The sequence below is a fragment of the Triturus cristatus genome, chromosome 5_1 (genome assembly GCF_964204655.1).
Source record: "Triturus cristatus chromosome 5_1, aTriCri1.1, whole genome shotgun sequence".
In the NCBI taxonomy this organism is placed as follows: domain Eukaryota; kingdom Metazoa; phylum Chordata; class Amphibia; order Caudata; family Salamandridae; genus Triturus; species Triturus cristatus.
This window is the reverse complement of record NC_140587.1, coordinates 194,606,089-194,628,885: the sequence shown is the minus strand read 5'-3', so window position 1 is coordinate 194,628,885 and position 22,797 is coordinate 194,606,089. Positions and strand designations below refer to the sequence as shown.

At 44.8% G+C, this 22,797-nt stretch overlaps 1 protein-coding gene across 1 annotated transcript in view; it reads left to right on the top strand.

The window, feature by feature from the left end:
* Nucleotides 1-22,797, top strand: part of ADGRB1 (adhesion G protein-coupled receptor B1) — a 466,033-nt gene that overhangs the window by 252,997 nt on the left and 190,239 nt on the right. Inside the window, exons 15-17 of the mRNA XM_085604813.1 lie at nucleotides 4,855-4,930; nucleotides 13,707-13,809; nucleotides 15,744-15,787. Coding sequence (XP_085460939.1) covers nucleotides 4,855-4,930; nucleotides 13,707-13,809; nucleotides 15,744-15,787 — 223 coding nt within the window. The remainder of the gene's footprint in view (nucleotides 1-4,854; nucleotides 4,931-13,706; nucleotides 13,810-15,743; nucleotides 15,788-22,797) is intronic.

Genomic DNA, 22,797 nt, shown 5'->3' with positions numbered 1-22,797 from the left:
AAACACTGCAGGACCCCTGGACTCTCCAGCTCCCTCTTTCTTTATAGCTATGACTGTTCTGCACAGACAGGGCACTCCTATAGGGCTACAGGTCGCCTTGTAAAACACCCTATATCAATATATACAGTGACAAATAAATAGATATTTACAGTAGTCCCATCTTGTCAGAGTTCTGAAGTTTCAAAAATAATTAAGAGAGGGAGCTCATTACAACGACGAACCCGAAATTACATCAGTGAAATGATAATAAAAACAAAATAAATGTAAAATGAATGCCATAGCAACAGAGCTTTACGAAAGTAAGTTGTGGCTTAAAAGGTAGCGAAGCAGCAGTCGGATGAGCCAAGGCAACGGATCTTATCAACTAAATGTATGTGCGGGAGGGTCCCACCTGTGGTGAGACTGTTTCCCGAAACCTTTATAATCTATAAACTGCTGTGCACACCACAGACGTCTACTCCAAGCCACATTTAGAGTTCAGGGTTTAGCCCTTTTAAAGCAGATGTGACATTCAGCTTGCTGTGATTGAGAGTTCAATCTGACCTCTAAATGTGTGAGTGTCACTCATAATGAGTGAGACTTAAAGTCTTCGGCCTTTTCTGTCTATTTTCCCTGCTGACTGTAATAATGCAGTCTTAGTTTATTCTCCTTCTCTTTCACACTACTCTAGTTTTATAAACAACCCTTTCTCTGCAGCAGCCTCATGTGACATACGGTGCTGTGGAACATGCTAACTAACTAAATAAATACATGGATACTTTGATGTTGATAGCAGGTGTGGGCCATCAACTCCCCCATCCCTCTCGGCCTTTTTTTTTTTTTAATGTTATTATTTTTATTTGATTTACATAGGTATAGGTTCCATAGTAGAGTTCAAAACAACACCTACTTATGATTTGATATTTTAAACACCGTTATTCACTACCATATTGAGATCACGTAAGATGGCTTTTCAGGGTCGTTTTGAATTCAAGGCGCGTGGCGCAAGCTCGAATCTTGGAAAGCAATGATTGTCTCCAATAAAGGCCTAGACGGTGCAGAGAGCAGAATGAGAGTCTAGTATTGCAGAGTCCTTCAAGAGGACTGTTGCAATATTTCAATGTAGTAAGTACTAGAGAATGGTATAGAACGCAGTGGAGCAAGGTTGGAGAACAGTAGGGAAGTAGAGAACCTCAGTTTGGAGTTCATGAGAAGAGGCGCGAGGGCCATCCAATGTTTAATAGCAGCGAGGCAGCGAGACATGCATCGGAACGGAAGGAGAAGTGGGTGAGAGGTCAGTGGGGGTCGGCAGCCACTGAGAAGGACAGTCGGGTAAATATTGATGGGAAGCATTGAGGGGCAGAAGCCTTGGATCCAATGGTCCTGAGTGGGGAAAGTAATGTCGGGTGTTCTACCGTGTGGAGCGCTGCGGATGGATCACGGAGAGGAAAGATATAAGACAGATGGTTGCGGCGAGCAGAGAAAGTAAAGTCGCCAGTGTGGGCGGTTGCAGTTTGAGTTGAATGAAGGGCACAGAAGCCTGGTTGGAAGGGACTGAAAAGATTGTGAGCTGTGATGGATGTAGTAAGTCAGATGAACTTCTTTGTCTTGGAGAAGGAAGGGAGCTGGGACACTGGAATGTATTTGAGGGTGAGAAAGGGTCAGAGCGGGATTCTTCAAACATTGTGGATAAGCTTCAGAGAGGAGGAAGAGAAGGAAGGCAGACAAGCGCCATGCAAGAAAGGGCCAGCGCTTTCATGGTCTATGGTCTATGGCTAAACAGGTCAGAAGGTGGACATGATGGATCGCTGATGAATGCAAAACTAGACCTTTGGCATTCACGTGTGGTCCTCGGGCGCAATCTGATCAAGCAGTCGGGATTCCACAATGAATATTCACAAGATACATTTGCATGCAGAGCTTCTGAAGGTTGTACTAATTGAATATTCATTGGTCCTATTGAAAAGCTGACATGGGGCGCCACTTGAGGATCTATTCAAGGGTGTAACCTGCATCCTCTGCGCGGTGTCCTGCTTCACTCCCCTGTGCCTAGTAGGGTATCCGCAGCCGAGTGGTGCACGCCCACTGAATGAACGCCACTATTTCACAAGGCAACTGCATCAGTAGCAACCCTGCGCTTCATCGCCTCCACTGCATTGACACGTGCTACACCAATATGTTCCACGGACACCACTACACAGACTCAAGTACTATCGGCAAGGGTTGGGCGGAGAGCTAGAGTAAGAGGTTATGGTGCCATAGTTAGGGCGGTCCAGTTGTAAGAAACCCTACAGCAAAGTTTTAAGATTAGTGAGAAAGACCCAGTGTGATACAGGGCAATGATGAGAGAAAAAAAGAGAGGGAGATAAAACCTGAGAAAGATAAACAATGGGAAACAAAGATGAGTACAATTAGAGTCAGGACAGCGCCTAGCAAGGCATCATGTACGGGTCAGTTTTACTGCATAACTGAAAAGAATACAAGAAAAAAAATTAACCAAAGCGGACCATATAAACCTGAAAGTCCATCATGCAACGTCCATCAGAAAAAGGACAGGATAGAGCTCGGCCAAGCAGGTACCTCTGCTGCCTGAGGCTGGAACCTGGGAAATAGCTCTGTTCTCTGAGGCCTGAGCTTCTCTGAGGCCTGAGCTTGGACATGATTAGCTGAGAAAACAGTCACCAATCACAGGAATGGACCTGTAAACTCTGTGCATTCCGAGGGACAGCTCTGATATCTAAATCCAAATCCTACATTTCTCTGTCATGTGAAGGAAGCTCTGCTGTGTGAGGTCTGACCCTACAAAACTGTGAGATTTGTGTAGCCTGAGATTAGTGTAGCCTGAGGGATAACTTTGCTGTCTAAAGCTAAACCCTGCAAGATTTGTGTAACCTGACTGGTAGCTTTGCAAGCTAAATGTGTATTATCTGTGAGATACTTCTGATGTGAGAGGTCTGAACCTGATGGGGTTGCACCCAGTGCCGGAAATGAGGGGGGACCAGCCGAATCCCTCAGCTATTAATGAGCAAAATCAGGGTCCTGGGGTGGCCTCAGTGGAATATGCTGAATTTGTCCCGGTGCCATTTGCATACATGGGGACACATTCCGCAGCACCCACATATTGTCTAGAGCACTTGCTGTCATCTATAGACACACATATTATACAGAAACAATAAATCATACAAGTGAGTAAATCAATGTATAGGAAATCTTACATAAAACAGTGAGGAATACAAGGTGTAAGACTCACATATCGTCCACACGAGTACGTATTATGTGTCAAGAGTATATGGTCTGAAAAAACACAAAGTCGGGACTTAAAACCTTACACAGTGGTTGGTGTTGCATGAATAAAACTTCATTACTACCCAAGAATTACTTTTTAGCAACCTTGAGAAAAACAGTAAGGTTTTAAACCTATGGTTTGCATTTTGCCTGCGGCTCCTTGATGCCGGTTCATAGTGCCCATGATATATTAGAAGGATTGTAACTTATGAAATACAAGTAACAAAAGGATCTCTGTGACAAAAGCAATAATTCACTGAGCTATCTACCTGACACACAAATCTGTGATCTGCAAGTTACCAGATATGATTTGCAGCGGGCACTTTGATCATCAGTGCTACTTCATGAGTCAAAACTGTGACTCGACAAAACACACATCTCCCCCAGAAGGGCAATAACCACCAGAGTGAGCTTACTCATGCTGGTCACACAAAGCTCACTGCAGCAACTTCCTTAACACCTTCCATGCTCATGACGAGTCCAGCTCGTCATGAGTCACAGTGGAGCTGTGCTCATGACGAGCTGGGCTCGTCATAACGGCCGCGGCCCGCCCACGCACGATTGATTCCCCGAGCCCAGCTCGTCATGAGCACAGCTCCACTGTGACTCATGACGAGTTGGGCTCGTCACAAGCACCGCGGCGCCGCGGTTCCCTCCCCTCCCCCTCGCGCCGTGGGGGAATTACCCCCGCGGCTAAGGGGTTAACCAAGTAAAATATTTTTGACTAATTAAGTAAGCCAGAACAGATTTACTGTTGCATTTGTCCTTGTTGTCAATTTCATTGCAGCAGATATTTCAAGAACATTACTTTCAGACTCTCCTTTTTATGTCTCCTCCCCCTGTGATTCTTCCCCCTCTTCTGCTACACCTTGGACCTTCAGTTTAAGGGTTTTCCAGAGTTTCCTTTTTTCTCCATTTCCAGCACTGCTTGCACCACCATATCCCATCAATGATTTCACCTCTTTCTTGGGAAATGGAGGCTAGTGGGGAAGGGAATAAGCTCCGCCTTCAAATTCTGGCTCTTAAAAATACCGTGGCTTTACTATCAGAATCCCACTTTATAAATCATGTTTTTGCCACTGGATTATGCTATGGACTTGCCCAGATTTAGGGCTAGGGAGGGTGCAGACAATGTTAGGTGGATGTGGTAGCTACATTCTAAGTTAATAATGCAGCAGTAGGTCCTACGAGTAGTTTTCGTTCACTGCTAGGTTGATGCACAGCCATCTCAGCTCTTGTCTGCGGATGCAGAGCTCAGACGTTTGGGTCCATGCACTACCCGCAGGCCCGAAAGGCAATCAGCTCATGTGTCACTGGGGTTGCGGATGCAGCAGAGGCTTTTCAGATCTGCTGCCCGTCTGCACCTTGTCAGAAAAAATATGTATACGCGCTCCAGTGCATCTGTCAATCATGTGAAAGCTGTGGTCACTTGAGGGGGGTTGAGGGTCAAACACAGGCCAGTGTTCGATGACAGTTGTGTTACTCTACTACGGAAGAGCCCTATGGGCCCGTGCCGTGCTTTGGTGTGCAGGTGCGAGCTAAGATGGCATCTTCTCATTGTGCTTCTTCTGCTTGTTTCTCTGCTTCTAGACACAGATGATTCCTCCGTGTTCGTGATCGGGACCGTGCTCTACCGGAACCTTGGCAGCCTGCTCTCTCTCCAGAGGTAAGTCATTTTGCCGCCTGAGTACTGGGCGATCGATTTATCTGGTGCCACTGCTACTGTCTTTCTCTAGTCATGACTAAGGGTATGCTGGCTGAAGAGAAGAAGCTAAGGACATGACGCGGCTGGCGTATTCATACCATCAGGTCAGCTATAGGTCTCTTGGGCTAGGAGTGCAAGAGTGTAATATTTACTGGGCTTCCTGATAATCCTGCAGAGGGTCCCATGGAAAAAGCACCCTTCGCTTGCTTACTTACAGTTTATGAAGAACACACCACAAACGAAATCGACCCTTTGTGCTATACACAGAAGTTATAGTACTCATTACATCAACCCAAGTTAGATGAAAGGCTGAGTTGATGTTGTCAGGATTTGAGCCTGTGTCCTAGAGGCCTCACTTAGATCTCTGCTGCTGGCAGCGTGGTGCCCTTGTTGTACAGCTCCCGATGAGTGCCATGTAAGGAGCAGCTTCTCATCCATGCCTGTAGCTTCCAGGCCTTAGCATAGCTTTAACCCCTTGTGTGCCACGCCCTTTCCCCGCCCTGTGCCGGCCGTTACATTAGCGGGCGGGGTTCATGACGAGCTGGACTCGTCATGGGCACAGCGCAACCGCGGCCCATGACGAGTCCAGCTCGTCATGGGCACACAAGGGGTTAAACAGCAGATTTTATCTTTGCCATGATGGCACCTCAATAAGAATCACACACCCAGGAAATGGTGGGTCTAGGGCATCTGTTCCTTGATCTAGTCTCTGTTTGTAGTCCTCAGCTTTTCATGGCCTAGCACGTGTCTCTGTCTGCCCCTGACCCATAGGCCTTTTGGAAGCTGCAGCCACCTGGGAATTCTCTAGACTACACTAGTTCCTTGTCAACTTGTCTCCATTCCAGGCCTGTTCCAGTGTGGCTAAGTCTGAGGCTTTCAAATTAGTCCCGGAAGCCCCTTTGCGTTTGTGGAGCGTTGAAGGCACCTGGTGTTCAGGCTGCATCAGGCTTCCTGATCCCCATCGCCCTCAACAATCCGGGACACAGACACAGCGTATCCACTCACAATACGTCCAACCTCTTCGGGTATGTCCTGAAGTCACAGAGATCCCGGTCCACTTTTTGGGTCTCAAATTCATAATTTCTGGCAACGCATGTCAATTCATTATGTATGGACATAACTATAACAACAACTTAGCAATAAAGCAACAGTTTGCTGTACCATCGAAGGGGATGCAAAGCGAGAGCAAGGAAGACGGAGGGTCTTCATCTTCCTCCTGAGAGATGAGCGAAAGCATTTGTCAGATCTGTGTTGAGATACACTGGGAAAGCCACACGTCTTTTTTGTAGTTGTTTGTATAGCGCAAACGCGACCTGAGGGCATCCGAGCACTTTACATGAGCACTAGTTGCGCCATAGATGGACACATTCATTTTGTTAGGCACAGGGAGATGAAGTGACTTTCCCAGAATCACAGGATATAGAGTGTCCCTGCCGAGACTCGAACCCGGTCCCTCAGCTTTGAGGTCGACCGCTCTAGTAGGTGATTGAGACCACACCCACTCACCTTCAGCGTGACATTCCCTTTAACTGTGTGGACCTGCTTACCCCAGGCAGAATTCAGCATGGATTTCCCTGCTCCCAGGGGATTAACACTCACATTTACCACCTGATCTGAGCGAATAGTAATTGCAGCTGGGAGGCAGGTGCTGGCTGGGAGTGAAGGAAGAGGGGGCTGGGACGGTAAGGGAGGACAGAGGGAAAAGGTGCCCTGGCATGGCGATTTTTACATGCTCCCCTCTTGTAAACAAAAATGCTCCAGCAGGGACGTGGACAGAGGCTTGGCTGCTGTTGCACTCAGAGCTTCAAGTGATTGTATCAGGGGTTTTTTTCAGGATGGTAAAATTGGCACTGGTGTTCCTGTACCCAGGAAAATTGGATGCGGTAACACATTGGCATTCTGATCAACTTAACTGGTCTTCGGTCCATAGAGGGACTAGCCCTTTTCATTGATTGGATGGGAAGCATTGAGGAGCAGAAGCCTTGGATCCAATGGTCCTGAGTGGGGAAAGTAATGTCGGGTTTCTCCAGTGTTGAGCGCTGCCGATGGATCATGGAGAGGAAAGATATAAGACAGATGGTTGCGGCGAGCAGAGAAAGTAAAGTCGCAAGTGTGGGTGGGTGCAGTTTGAGTTGAATGAAGGGCACAGAAGCCTGGTTGGAAGAGACTGAAAAGATTGTGAGCTGTGATGGATGTAGTAAGTCAGATGAACTTCTTTGTCTTGGAGAAGGGAGGGAGCTGGGACACTGGAATGTATTTGAGGATGAGAAAGTGTCAGAGCGGGATTCTTCAAACATTGTGGGTACGCTTGAGAGAGGAGGAAGAGAAGGAAGGCAGACAAGCGCCCTGGAAGAAAGGGCCAGCGCTTTCATGGTCTATGGCTGAACAGGTCAGAAGGTGGACATGATGGATCCGCTGATGAATGCAACACTAGACCTTTGGCATTCACGTGTGGTCCTCGGGCGCAGTCTGATCAAGCAGTCGGGATTCCACAATGAATATTCACAAGATACATTTGCATGCAGAGCTTCCTGATAATCCTGCAGAGGGTCCTTCTCCCATGGAAAAAGCACCCTTCGCTTGCTTACCTCAAGTTTATGAAGAACACACCACAAACGAAATGGACCCTTTGTGCTACCCACAGATTTTATAGTACTCATTACATCAACCCAAGTTAGATGAAAGGCTGAGTTGATGTTGTCAGGATTTGAACCTGTGTCCTAGAGGCCTCACTTAGATCTCTGCTGCTGACAGCGTGGTGCCCTTGTTGTACAGCTCCTGATGAGTGCCATGTAAGGAGCAGCTTCTCATCCATGCCTGTAGCTTCCAGGCCTTAGCATACCTTTAAACAGCAGATTTTATCTTTGCCATGATGGCACCTCAATAAGAATCACACACCCAGGAAATGGTGGGTATAGGGCATCTGTTCCTTGATCTAGTCTCTGTTTGTAGTCCTCAGCTTTTCATGGCCTCTGTCTGCCCTTGACCCATAGGCCTTTTGGAAGCTGCAGCCACCTGGGAATTCTCTAGACTACACTAGTTCCTTGTCAACTAGTCTACATTCCAGGCCTGGAATGAAGGAAGAGGGGGCTGGGACGGTAAGGGAGGACAGAGGGAAAAGGTGCCCTGGCATGGCGATTTTTACATGCTCCCCTCTTGTAAACAAAAATGCTCCAGCAGGGACGTGGACAGAGGCTTGGCTGCTGTTGCACTCAGAGCTTCAAGTGATTGTATCAGGGTTTTTTTTCAGGATGGTAAAATTGGCACTGGTGTTCCTGTACCCAGGAAAATTGGATGCGGTAACACATTGGCATTCTGATCAACTTAACTGGTCTTCGGTCCATAGAGGGACTAGCCCTTTTCATTGATTGGTTGGTTGAAGTGTCATTTGCATTTTGCTTCCGCCCAACCATAGCATACAGCATGGGGCTATGAGTCTGCTCACTTCAGCCATAGACTATCTTCTCTATGACTGAATGCATTTGTCTCTTGCACATGTGCACAGCCCCCCATTCCCCCAAAAGTAGAAGACTTTATTGCCACGACCTCTAGGCAAAGTTCTGCTTTCATTTCAGTTTTTTTTCATGTATTCTTTTTACTGTTCATTTTTTGCATACTTGTTTTTGCAAAGATGAAGGCTACTTTTAGCCAAGTGGTATATTTATTTTCTATTTTACACTTTTAAAGAATATTGCATATATTTGCAAAAAAGAGTATATAAACAAACTCACAGATTTGCTAAGACCAGACCTTTTGGCTTTGCCATGAATTGTTTCTTAAGAGTCTGCCCTCTTTTTTTTTTAATTTCAAAATATCTTTATTGAAAAGTTTTATGAAAACAAAAAGAGAAACAGTACAGGAGTTGGGATCAGGGCAAGGGCCCCCGAATACCCATGACTGTGTTTCACCGGGTCAGCAGATAGCTGTCAACATTAGACGAACACCATGCCAGTGATGTCCCCCCGAAATCTCCAACTCCCGAAGAGGGGGAGGAAAAAAAAAAAAAAAAGAAAGAAAGAGAAAGAAAGGAGAGAGGGTGAATGGAGAGACAGAAAAGGGGGAAGAAAAAGAAAGGGAGAGTTATCCGGCGCCTCTAGTTTCACAATAATATAACGTGATGCAGCATCAAGTGTCCGTTCTAGTCAGTAGCCATGGTATGATGACAACTTGCGAATTTTCTTCCAGAAGGTGAATTCATGGCGGCTTATGAGAAGCAAAATAGTCATCCAGGGTAGACCATATGTTCCTCGTGGAGGATTTCCAGGGTGACTGTTGTAGGACAATATTGTCTGCTCCCCTGAGATGAATGACCCAGTTCATCCAGCACTTGTAAGAGACCTTGCTAGTGTCCTTCCAATTGGTGAGTATCATTTTAACTGCAGAAATCAACAGTAGATCAAGGAGATCACGATCCCCCTCCGAATGCAGGTCGTCCTGTAAAAAAGCAGTTACCACGGATGATAAGGACCTAGGAAGAAGACAGTTAAATAATTTATACAAAAACAGATAGACCTTATCCCAGAAGGGTTTCACAATCGGGCAGTGCAGAATAAGGTGAGCCAAATCCCCTTTGTCTTGCTTACAATTCCAACACACATCGTCATCCCGGATCCCCACGGAAAACAGCCTGGCCGGTGTCCAAAAGGCTTTGTGTAATAGCCAAAATTTAGTTTGGGAGAGGACTGGGGAAATCTTATTACGTGTGACTGATCTCCATAACTGGGGCCAAGAAACATCGAGTCTGCCCTCTTTAAATGCGAGGACTGACATAGCCACTCTAATAACCTGCTCAGTATTAGGGTGGGGACCATTTTGCCAATCCTATGTCTCTCTGAGTGAACCCTGTTTCTTTCGGCAGCCTTAGCTGTGCACATGTCTGCAGAAACATGCCTCCAGCTCTCAGTCTTGTGTTTGGGAAGCTCTTCCTTCAGCCTGCTACTGAGGCGGGCACAGAAGCATCCTGAGGCGCCTTCAGGAGCTGCTCGGTGCTGATTAGCCTACACAATCGTTCCGCGTACACCGGGCCACCTCTTTAGCGATAATCACGTGACAGACTTGTACAGAACGAGTGGCTGGGAGAGCAACAAATTAGCCATCTGCAATGAGTGCCTTGCCAATCCCTCCCACCAGGGGGATTTGATTTGGGGAATATGTAAACATCTTTGACTGAAAGATTGACTGAGGTCAAGGAAAGCCACACTTCCCTTATCTGCCCTGTGTATCCTAGGCCAGACGCTGCTAAAGGTAGGTTTTGTTTTTGAGGAGTTCTGGAGAAATTTTTGGTTACTTAGGAGCACTACCATACGTAACAGAGCAGCGGGGAGTGAGCTAGACTTTTGTGGGTAATGGGAGGCCCAGACTGATACTGCCAAATGCCGAGGCCTAATCATCGACAAAGAGGGTGCATTCTCCTCCCAGAAGAGGTGATTAAAAGGAAAGGGGTTGGCGTTAGCAGTGACACTGAAGAGTTTCAAATCCAAACTGGCAGGAACCATGCTGCTCCCCCTCCCTGGGTGGAAGTAGCCAAAATACTCCCCACAATCACTTATGGCCGCGAATGCCTGAGAGGCAGGGGCGCCAGAACACCGGATAGCGCTCTGGTCAAGGCAGACAGAATCTTGTTCAAACTTCCAAATTACTCTTCGGCGACACAGATTCGGCTGGAGTTTGGCCTAATGAAACAGTCTTTGGCAAGGCAAGGATCATTTATCATCTGCTGGCATACGATCAGAAACGCTGCCCCAAACACCTTAAACCACCTCCTTTGGCAAAAACTGCAGGGGATGAATACATCGCCTGCCAGAAGCTATCTTCAGGAATCTCTTGCAAAAACCGGGCTGACCCAGCTTTGGAACATACAAACCAGTCTTTCAGCCTTTAAAACTGGTTTGGAAATCAGTGAAAAAAAGTCTCTCGCTGGTTAAAGACAAGGCCACGTTCCCAGGCAGAAGCCATGCCTGGCTGAAATAAAAAGCTAATGAACACTCGCCCCGAAAGTATTTTGGCCCAGGCTACTCCACAATCACGAAATAATTTTTTGGGAAACACCGCCTGGGTATACTCCCATCTGCTCTGCATCTTCTACCTTGGCCGAGGGAGTCCACCTCATCCTCCAGGAGCCTATGCAGCAGGGAGGACCTATGCATTTGTAAAGAGCCAATGGGGGAAAGGTCTTGACTTCTCAGAGCTCATGTTAACTACAGAGGGATCCGCACCCGGAGACAGGCAGTGCTGGCCTGCTTTAAGCTTGGGACCCGCAGTTAAACTGCAGGCTGGTAAAATATCTTACTCTGGTGGTAAAGAAAATGCCATGAGCCAGCCTGCAGACTGCGCCCCTTGCACCTGATGCCGCAGCGGAAGCAGCAGCTGGAGCCCAGCATCCTCATCCTCCTATGTCTCTCTGACACCAGGTCCATACGCTTTGTTCCTATGGACATCTCAGACACTGAGGTTGACCGATGCGCCAGTAAAAAAGCTAAGCATTATGGGGAGGCAGAGTGAAATGAGCAGGACAGTGGCTCTGAGGCTGAAGCACTATTCTGTCAAGACAATCAGCCTGGGAGGGCAAAATGTGTAGCCGCCCACGCGGTGCTGGCCTCGCCTGATCTCTGCGTGCCGCGTCGTGCTCAGCCTAGTGTTAGATTCTGCTGGCAGCCATGATGCAAGACCTCAAATGACCCCTGCTCAGATGTGTGCTGGACCGGTCAGTAGACGCCACAGTCCATGTTATGAACGTGTTTCATCACTCTCTTCTGGGCACCCTGTGGCTGTACTCCTTTCTTCAATGTTCTGTTACACCCGTGCTCCCAGCCACCAATGGTATACACACTTAGAGCCTGATTCTCAAACTGCACTTTGTAGTCAGTTGTGTAGAACTATAAAACATACTACAAAACGAACTACAAAATATACGTTTTGCCTCTACGTATGCGTGTGGAGTTTTCCACCCAACTGCAGAGTTTTCACTCATGTAAGTATTGATTTTAGTAGTAAGTATGGAAGGGAAACAGGGAACTGGTTGGGAAATGGGGAAGACTGACTGTTAAAAGGGCCGGGATTAGGGAGGAGTAAAAAGGATTTAGAGAGAGCAACGGATGTGTTCAAGGAGGGACGTTGCCCACCCATGCAAGAATAAGCCAATTGCTTTACTCTTGGCTGGAGACATCTAACTTTCACTTTTGGAGTAGGTTTACACTCCAAGTTTGTGAATACGGAACATAGTAAACAAACTGCAACATGTAAACTTACTCAAAAGGGTAACTTACCTTTGTGAATCCGGCCCAGAGAGTAGACTACACCACGAGACCTTGCTCTCAAGTCCTCAGTTGATGATCCCATCATGTATGTAATTACAGTTTTCAAAATAATCTGACATCCATTTTAGGACACGCAGTCGGGCCTCATCCTGCAAGACCTATCCTGTGCACTAATCTCTATAACAAAAGCGTGATAAAAGTGTGGACTGTGATCGCCTCAATATGATAACTGCGAGTTTCGTATTTGATCATCGCATTTCTGCAAACACTGGGACAGCCCTGTCTCACATGCAAATGCATCAAAGGCACATACCCCAAAAAGCTGTGAGGAAGAATTGGAAAATACACCAGGCCTGCCAACAACATTCTGCGTAAAGCCTTCTCCTGGACCTTTTCAGAACCAGATCCACAAAAGAGGAGACGGATTCTTCTCAAGGGCAGGCGCACGCCTCTGGAACACGCAGACCAATCAAATCCGGTGTGCCCACTTGTTTTATGCCCCTGTCATTGCCCTCATCCGTACCCGTAAGCACTTTTACTAATCCACTCAGTGTAAGCCTCGTCCGTATCAACTGTGGACAGGCAGTGGTGCAACCAAGACCACGCCCGTTATGTTGCTAAATGACTGGGATCCTGGTCGCTTCAACCGCGTTTACACCCATCATTCTAACATGCTAGTTTTTGTGCTCCAGCGCCTAGAAGCAATTACATTGTTCAGTGTGCTATACAATAACAGTACTAGGCCACTGTCTTGTTTCATACCATTTAAGCTCTGAATGGTTATGAGAGTTTGAAGAGCAATTAGATGGTATCAAAAGCATTAATTGTTGGCTTGTACCAGCCAATGACTTGTGCCAATAGGTTTTGTGTGACTGTCCTCGGTGGGGGGTGAGGTGGGTGCCACAGGCTAACTCTCCAGCTCCCACTACAAGTATCTTAGGATGATGGTCTCATAAGTGTACACACAGTGTGCCAGGCTGAGCGCCAGAGAAGGTAAGTCTCATAGGGAGGGGCTTACCTAGCAGACAGATATGAGGGTGTGCTCCATCCATACAGTCCTCACCACTTGGCCACTAGGAGATGGGACAGATGGATAGAGTGCAAAGGTACCTAGAGCTGGTGAACAGAGGTCTGCGGGGCTACAGCAAGCGGGACAATGTACAGACGGGTCAACTACTATTTAGTGCATGTGCATGCCTTATACCGAATCTGTGTACTGTACCTGTGTATGTGCAATAGCTATACACCATACCTCTCTATTTTATAACACACCCTGTGCCTGTAGTTTGTGTACGTTGTTTTGTTTTTATGTCTCTGCTGCTGTGAAGTAAAACTAACAACGCATTCACCTATGAAGGTTATATGTCTCAACCATAGAGTGTTTACCAACAGAAACAAGCCATTGAGAAAGGAAAATTATGGCTACAGATTAGTTGATGACTGCAGTTTTACAGCATGTTTATATCACTGTTTGTCTTCAGGAATGCTACAGTGCTGAACTCCAAAATCCTCTCCGTCACTGTGAAGCCAACGCCGCGGGCCATCCAAGTTCCTCTGGAGATCGAGTTCTCCCACATGTACAATGTGAGTACACGCGATGTCCCTCACTGAACTGAGCTCCTCCCAGGTTTCCAATGTCTGTGTATGAATAGCAAATTTAAGCAATGTTTTTGGGACTTGTAGTCTAGTTTATACCATTTTAGAACCAGACCTACAATTCCCAGAAGGCAAAGCAAAACATTGGATTGGAGGAGCAACTCACATCTTGAAATGGGAAAACTTGAGAGTCCTGTCCTCAGCTACAGAGGGGCATGATTCACTTTTCATCAGATTTGACATTTCAGGTTAGGCCCAGCAAATGTTATTTTCCTCTCATTTTATTGCCCTTGAATAACTGCTGATTACAATGGGCGCCCTTTCTTTCAGTGGCAGTAACACTTTACTAAAGTAGGGCTCACATTTCCCAGTTACACGCGTGAGTAGTGCATCAAATCCATGTTTTTTCTTTTTAATCATTCTAAAATCATTCTAAAATCAGGACTTCAAGTCCCAGAATGCACAGTAAGAACATGGACTAGAGGTGCTGCTCACACATGTAGTGGCAAACATAAGTGCCCTTTTCAAAACCACTGGGTCCTGGGTTTGTTGATGAATTCCTCCTGTGGCTTTCTTGACAATGTTTCAGAATTCCTTCATCCAAGGCTAAATGTAAAATGAATAGACACTATGTTAGTTCTGCATCAGTTCTATACAGCATTAGTTCAGTGTTGCCCCAAAACTCCTGGCAACTGTGGAGCAAAGAGCCGTATTAAGTTCCCAATAATATATCAAATGAGATTTGAAGCTTAAATCACGTGCCTATAGATGTGAAACACCAATACATTCAACAATGTACCTCTATTACCTAGATTACAAAGAATTTCTCCCGTCAATATTCTTACAATAGATCACACAAGAATTGGTTCAATGCTCATCGTATTTTGAACTTCGTACAAGGTGTTCATTTCTGAGTCACATTTCTACATCAAGTATCTTTGAACAATCAAGTGTCTTGTTACTGCACTGCACAAAGAACATGGGGTTTGTGTAGAACTGAATTAATAAATGGCAGCCAATATGTTTCATCCTCTGGACTTCTTCAGGGCTCCTGCTGTATCTCTTGATCCTATGTGAGAAAAATAAGTACAAAGTTCACACTGTGGATGCCTTAGAGGGAGTAGTTGCTGCCCAAGTGTAAGAGTGTGGCCAATCTTAGTCATTCTTTGTATATTGGATATAGTAATAGCTGAAGCTGAGTGCATTGGGCAGTAACTGTGCAGGTATTGTTATAACCTCTGCTTGGTATCCTGGATGGGGAAAGTATTCCAATACAGGATCAAGCCCATGCGGATACTCTATGGTGGACAGAAGGCTATGTTGTGATTGCCTTCATTTGATCTCATGAACTCTTAAACACCACATTTGTTAGCATTGAACATTGATCTCATCGAGCCAGTCAAGAAGGGTATCCTTTGACATCTTCGCATGGCATCATTATGCCAATAATGGATGTCCTTTGATAGAGTAATAGAGGAGCACATTGTGAAACCTTAGAACTATCCAGCTTCCCTTAATGATACATTGAATTGTGGCTGGAGCTGTTTACTAATAGTCACAGTAAAATCCTTTGCTCGAGAAGATCTAAGATCTAATTGTACCTTCCACATTTAATTAAGTTGTCTTTTACTGGGCAAACCATGTCTCTTCCCTGTGCCTCAGTTCTCTCTGATCTCACGAAGCCAAAATCATCCCACCTGAGAATTTTGCCCTATATAAAAAGCTAAATGTGTGGCATCTGTTTGGAACATTTGAGAAGCCACTGCATAAGAAAAGGAAACATGTCAGATTCTGAAATAAGGTTTAAGACGTGACTCATGCAGTAAATAAAGTAATTGGCATAGAATGCAATTATACAATATCACGCCTTCCCAGTAAATTGACAGCACACATGATGTCTTCTCCATACTCTCTCATTCCAGGGAACAACAAACCAGACATGCATTCTATGGGATGAGGCAGACATGTAAGTACGACACCACTTTTGGTTCGTTATCTTCAGAATTTATGCGCTAATGTTGTGACTATGTTGTGAATTTATTTAGGGCTGCTGTGTAATAAATTGATTATTGTTTCATATTTGCTCGGTCCAGCTAGGCTTTGTTGCGATATGCACATTTTTGTGAATATGCTGGTGTGTAAATGACATTTTGGTGCTCACGAATTGTTTAGCGTAGTATTTAGTACTGAATTGAATGATGTTGCATTTGACCTGTCAAAGACTTAGATTTATGCCTGATTTCAATGATGTCTACATAAATAGATGTTTGTGCATTAAATCTAAGGAACACATTTACTTAGTAATGTGGTTATCCTGAAAATCTTGCATTGATCTATCCCTCCTGCAACTCAATTGTATATACCTGATTGATTTGAAATGTGGCTGCGTCAAAATATAGAGACCTCGAAAGAATATAATGTGGTTTTTCATTATAGTGCAATAGGTGATTAAAAAATTGATTTTATGCACACATGCTGACAATACTAAAGATAACATTTAGAACTGAGTAAGGTGTGGGGCAACTTTGCCGGTTGATTTTACATGTGGATTGCTCTCTTCAAAATCATGCAACTTTAAGGCCTTAATGAAGAGTTGGATTTGTGTAATCTTAAAAACACATTGAACAGGTAGTCTATGTGCAATGCATGCATTGTTAATATTAAACTCTCCAATATACGACTGTCTAGCCACTTTGTATTGGCATGCTAAAGAAATTACCACATGCCGCTGATACTATTTACATGGCTTATATGTGTTCTCAATGATAATTGTTGCTTATAATTGGCACAGTTAGACTAATCTGGGAAGTTTAATCTTATGGTATCCTAAAGAATATATTTTTCATAGATTGAGTTATGAAGCTATTAAATGGTAATGGGAGCAAATCATTGCTTTGTACTCTGGTGGTGGCTGTTCATTTTGGATAGCTAGGCTGTGATTTCATGTAGTATTAAATTAACAATTCTTTTGACAAACCTCTTCGGGTGTTGAACTTTATATTTATTGGATAGTTTTCCTGATATTTCCTGACCCTTATCATCCAGAAAGCTTTACTGGATATTTCCTCGTGCGGGTTTTCATATAGCATGGACATTAAGCTTGGGAGTAGTATGTAGATGCCAGTAAAACCTATTGTATATATTAATACAAGTACTTTGCAAGACTGTCTTTTCATTTGGAAAATCTCCCTTTCATATGAGCACCAGAAATCAGAATGCTTAGGAGCACGTTTTATTTTACATATATTGTGATATAGGAGTGCTTTCATTCCTTCATTCATGAGTTGATTTTTCTTATGTCTGACCACTCTATTTGTTCATTTGATCTTTTCTTTGTTGCTTTGATTATTCATTCTTACCTTCATTCGTTGAGAAGTGGAAGTAATCCCTCATTTTTGCAAACGAACGATGGCAATTGACTTGATGCAGACGATTCACTTAGCTAAGAGTTTGTTCCTTGAAGTTTAGAATTTTACTCACTCACTCACTTCCTTTGCAACATAATATTTTTCACATCCACCCACTCGCTCATTCACTCAAGCATTCCTGTACTCAGTAATTTCCATTCAGTTGCAGGAAAGAAACGTTGATAGGAGGACATAAGCAGAGACGACAATCTATATCCTCATTTTCTGTGAATGTTTTATCAATCTAATGGTGATCTGTCCTTTTTTTTGTACACCAGCGCCCACTGTTATTTGTGATGTCATGTCATGCTATGGGATACTGAGTGATGTGTTTCTATGTTATGTTACATTATTTTATGCTATGTTATTGTCATTTGTATAGCTCACTGTCTTCCATTCCTATGGCATCACAGTGCTTTTGGTGGTGCTTGAAGATATTTCCAAATGGTTCAGAGTTTTCATTCGCGGCCTGGAGTCTAATATTGTGTAAAAGTGACTCGATGTGTTCAAACTTTGAATAAGTAATTAGTTTCTGTAAATTAACAGCACTCACTTTGGAGTCTGTTTTCTATTTTTGTTTTACCTGCCTTAATTTCAACTCACCTAAACGTTATTCATACCTAGCTTGTATATTGCGATCAAGAAATCTTAATGCTTTAATAATATTGTTTGACTGTTTATGGTTCCTATCCTATCTGGTTTGTAGGCTTCAATTGAGCATTCCTTCCTATCCCATCCACTCAAATAAGACAGACCACAGCGCCCCCATTTGGTGAAATGTGGACTGCAGGCTGCCCTCCGGCCAATTTAGTACCCGTTTTGGCCACTGGATGCCAGTACAGCACCAGCAGCAGTCTTTCCTGTATCCTCTAGGAGACAGGAGACATTCCTCTCTAATTATCTACAAAAGAACACAGCATCCTGGAAACAATGGAAACCGCCACACTGAATACCATTTTAATGAGATTAGGCTGCATTAATTACTTGATTAGTCTTCTCTAATTAAAGTGTCCACAATGAAAGAGTACAAATGATCTTGGTGGAGCTGTGATGATTTTTTTCTTTTTTTGTTGTCATCGGCTACTGAACAGCGGCATACATTTTGCAGAAGAGCCAATGGTCTATGGAGGGAGTTTGAAATGCAAGATGCATGTAACATGCATAGTGCCGCTAGTGTATAATATTTATGCACAAAAGTATGTGCTCTATGTTCACCGCTTTACATCGATCAAACTTTGTGCGGGAACAGAATTCTGCTCAAGATTGCACGTCTGCTGCTGTGTAAGAGCAGCCTTCCTTCCACTGTTTGAAGGACAACCTGATGCATTAGATCCCTCGCACCCCCCGCCACACACCCAAAGGGTGGCTTTAATATCTGCATCATGTATGGTGGCCTGAAACACACCCCTAAAGGGACCCCATAGTGATCTGTGGTATTAAAGATGAGTTTAGTATTTTGAGCTCCACTCTGTGCTGATGAGATTAGGGTGTGCGTAAAATGTATGCCAAGTGCATTCCTCTCCTTGCATAATGACAATTTATGCTCTAGCTTATTGTGCACCCGCATGAGCAATAACTCATTATTTTATCACAAGGCACAAAATGGTCAATGTACTCATAACCTACTCACCTGAGCATCACTATCCTGAATCATTACTCTTACACCACACACACGCCGTGGAGGACCATCTGTTCTACAACGCTGTACCTTGCCCTTGTCCTTCCTGCGTCCTCCCCGCGACCTCTGCAATGCCTGCTAGGTAGTGTCTATGCACCAGTCTTCTTTGCTCACTTACTTCTCAAAACTTATTTCATGCTGAACGCCTTTATCCTAAATCACAGGCTCTTCGCATGTGGTCTACATCCTCTTTACTCCACGCTCCTAACTCTTCTGTGTCTGGCCCTCACCCTCCACCGCCACATGGTGGCTACAGAGCAGCACTCTCACCAGGGCTCACTTCTGAGGGCTCGTAGGTTGGAATCACTCGATAATACATCCATGTCTGTCTGGAGCACAGGATGAGGATGATACACACAGGACGTTTTAAGGCATGGGCGATGTGAGTTATTGGCCAGGACCAACTATCCAATGGCCCCTCTGAGAAATTAAACTTTCTATTTATCATCCTTGCCTCATTCTATTTCCATATGTCAGCCTCTCTCCTCTCTGACTACCTTTACCTCTGACTCTCTCTGGCTTTGCCCAGTGGCATCTTGAGGGTTTTTGAGGGCCCTGGAAAGACATATTTCAACTGATTTAGTGTGAACCACGGTTTTTAGGTCGAGCCTGGGCAGCGCATGTGCTGCTCTGCCAGGCATGCTGCATTCGAGTATGGATGTGAAGCTCCGCCCACTCTCCGACCATATTTGTCATTGGCTTGTGTCATTGTCGTTCGTAAATGCTGGCTTCTGATTCGTTAATGGGCCTTTTAGTCCATCCTTTGTACCGCCTTGTCTTCATTTGTAAACTTCCATGAGGACTGTCCCGTATACCTCTGTTGTTACAAGGTATGTTTAATTTAGTCTGTAAGCACTATTTTCTTTATTGAATTTCTCCTACTGCAGGCACAACATTCTTTCCTGCAACATTCAGCGTGTCATGCGTGCTTTCACTTTCCAAGCAGACTGGGACAATAGCGACCGCTTCTTTGAAATGCAATAATTTTCACATTTACAAGAGTTTGAGCTATTGGCATTGTAAATGACAATGCCTTTTATTTATGTGTTAATTATCAAAACAGATCATTAAAAGGCATTGTCATTTACAATGCCAATAGCTTAAACTTTCGCAAATGCAAGACCTATTACATTGCAAATGCGAGACCTATTGCATTGCAAATGCAATAGTTAAAGTTTGTTTTGCATCATGTGATTTTGAATAGGCACAAAATGGGTAGTAAAATTACAATTGGGGGCCCCAAAATATGTCTTGCCCGGTGTCCCAAAAATCCTTAAAACGTCACTGCCAGTGAGCAGGGAAAGTGACCTTGGGTCTTATTTAGATCTGGGCGAATGGAATACTCCGTCCCAAAAGTGATGGATATCCCGTCCGCAGTATTACGATCTCCATAGGATAAATTAGGATCATAATACGGCGGGAGGGATATCCGTCACATTTGTGACGGAGTGTTCCCCTCTGCCAAGATCTAAATCCGGGCCCTTGTATCTAGCAGGCTAATGCAAACGGCACTAGGCACATTGACCCGGTGTGGGGAGAATGGACACGACACTGATGTGAACACAAGGACTGTGGATCTAACACTGTGCTGCGCCCTAAGACGGACGGTAGGGCATGCAACCTGACTTCACTGAATACAATCATACTGTGGCATGGTCTCCAGACATAGACGGAGGACGCAAGAGTGAAGCTGACACCACTGTGCACACATCTGTGGTGGGAAAGATGGCGACTGCGATGACACTGCTGAGTGAGCATCGACAATGGCGGAGAGGGTAGAGCTGATGGTGCTTTGACTGTCGTAGGGATGGAAGTTCTAGCCCTGCTTTGTCACATGAACTGTGATAGAAGAGAGTAAGTCGACACGTAAGGCCAAATTTACTAAAAATCCAATCAGAAGTTGCTTCGCTCCACTGTATTATCCTCCAGCGCTGGCTCACTTTAGGCTGCCCTGCACCATACACACACCTTTGTACCATACTGCAAGGGTGTGTGCATGATGTCTAGCATCAGTTTTGTACACGACGGGTAAAGAACACTTTTCTCAAACATTATGACTGCCTCACGGAGGCATACATTTTTGCCACAAAGCCTTTTCTATCTTTCTGGAGATAAGGCTTTATGTCAAAAAACACATGGGTGTTTGCACTGGAACACCCATGTACCACCCATGATACTTCCCCTTGACGTAAAGTTGTGCAAAGTATTGCACAGCACAACTTTGCATTACTTTAGGACTGCTTTCCAGGACAAACCTACATTGTTGGTGGCAAGTAAATCCCAATTAAAGACTTTGTGCGTTTGTGTCACTTTTGTGATGCAAACTAGTCCCATCGTTTTAGTAAACCTGGGTTATAGTATATTTAGGGTGGAGATGACATTTCTGTTCACATATGTCATGTGATGGGAATTGCAGAGCTGACATTGCTGTGCAAATACAGCCTGAGATGGCAGCAGTAGGTCTCATATGGTCCCGCTCATATTGACTGGTGGTGTGAAGTGGGAGATGACTGCACTAGATATGCAGATTTGGGGGCAGATTTATCAACAATTTGCGCCAGTGCAAAGTCACAAAAAGTAATGCAAATCGACAGGGTCGAACTGACCTATTGGGCAGTCAGGCAGTGCCCGATGGGCTGGTCCGACAGGTCAGTGTGGGCTATTGTTTGGGATGTTTGTGGACCTGTTTTGTGGTCTGCTGGGCCACTTTTTACTGTTGATTTCCCTGATATTAACACGAACGTTGCCTATACCAAGCTCAAATCCATGCAGCCTTCCACACCTTGCAAAACAAGTATATATTGTGTTTCTACAAGTTCAAAACTGCCCCAATTTGCAAACATGGTCCACTTTTTTAGCTATCTAATTCACTAATGGGGCTAGTTTTATTTTGGTTCCTGGGCCTATTTTCTGTCCCAGTCCGTCCCGGTAAATTGGCCCAAAGTTTGATAAAGTATTTATTTTCCTGCACAAAACGTGAGCTGGTATATAGCCCTTAGAGTGACATAAAAAACATTTTCCGCTACTTTGAGTTGAAGGGGGCTTTCCCATACTATGTTTTTTCTTACACAAAAACCCTCTCTAATAACATTTGTAGACAAAGTTATAGAAATAAAATGTTTCCCAAACTTTTAAACATTTGCATGGGTGCTGTACTATACAGTCCACATACAAAGTTGTAAAAGATCTTAAACCAAGAATAAGCATAGGTTTTTTTCTTGAATGCTACTGTTCTCTACGAAGCGTATGCTAGACATCAGGCAAACACCATATGGTGCTATGGTGCAAGGGTGCTCGTGTGGCAAAAGGCAGCATAAAGTGCACCAGCACCGGGAGAGAGCAACAGCACCATATCTTATCAACATTAGTTGCTGCATAGCGTTGCATGACGTCTAAGTAAATTTACCCCTTTGTCTAGACAACTTTCCAGTACGAAAAATATGCTAGACAGCACACACACACCTTTGCACTATGGTGCACAGGGTCTCTACATGGCCCTAGGCAGCCTACTTGTGTGCTAGAGCTGGTGGAGAGAGCAGCAGCACCATATAGATAGGGATCTGTGGTGGTCTTTCACACTAGCTCAGTGCAGCAACCATTGTTACTGCACTGTGTTGGGCTAGAAATGAGTAAATAAGCCCCTTAGAAGGTGGAGCACACGGTTCTCTGCGCGCCGGGACTGAGGGAGAGGCGAAGAGAGCAGGCACTTCATGTACAGTGTGGGTAAGGCGTAGCTGACAGTACTCTGCACTCGTCGCCTGATTTTGTTCGTAAGTCGCAGTGATTGGCCTGAGTGCTCGTCACCGAGTCGTTTGTGATGCAGACGCTGCCTGGTAGGCCGCGTATCCTACATGCGGACTCATACCCCACACCCCCATCTCTGTCTACCCT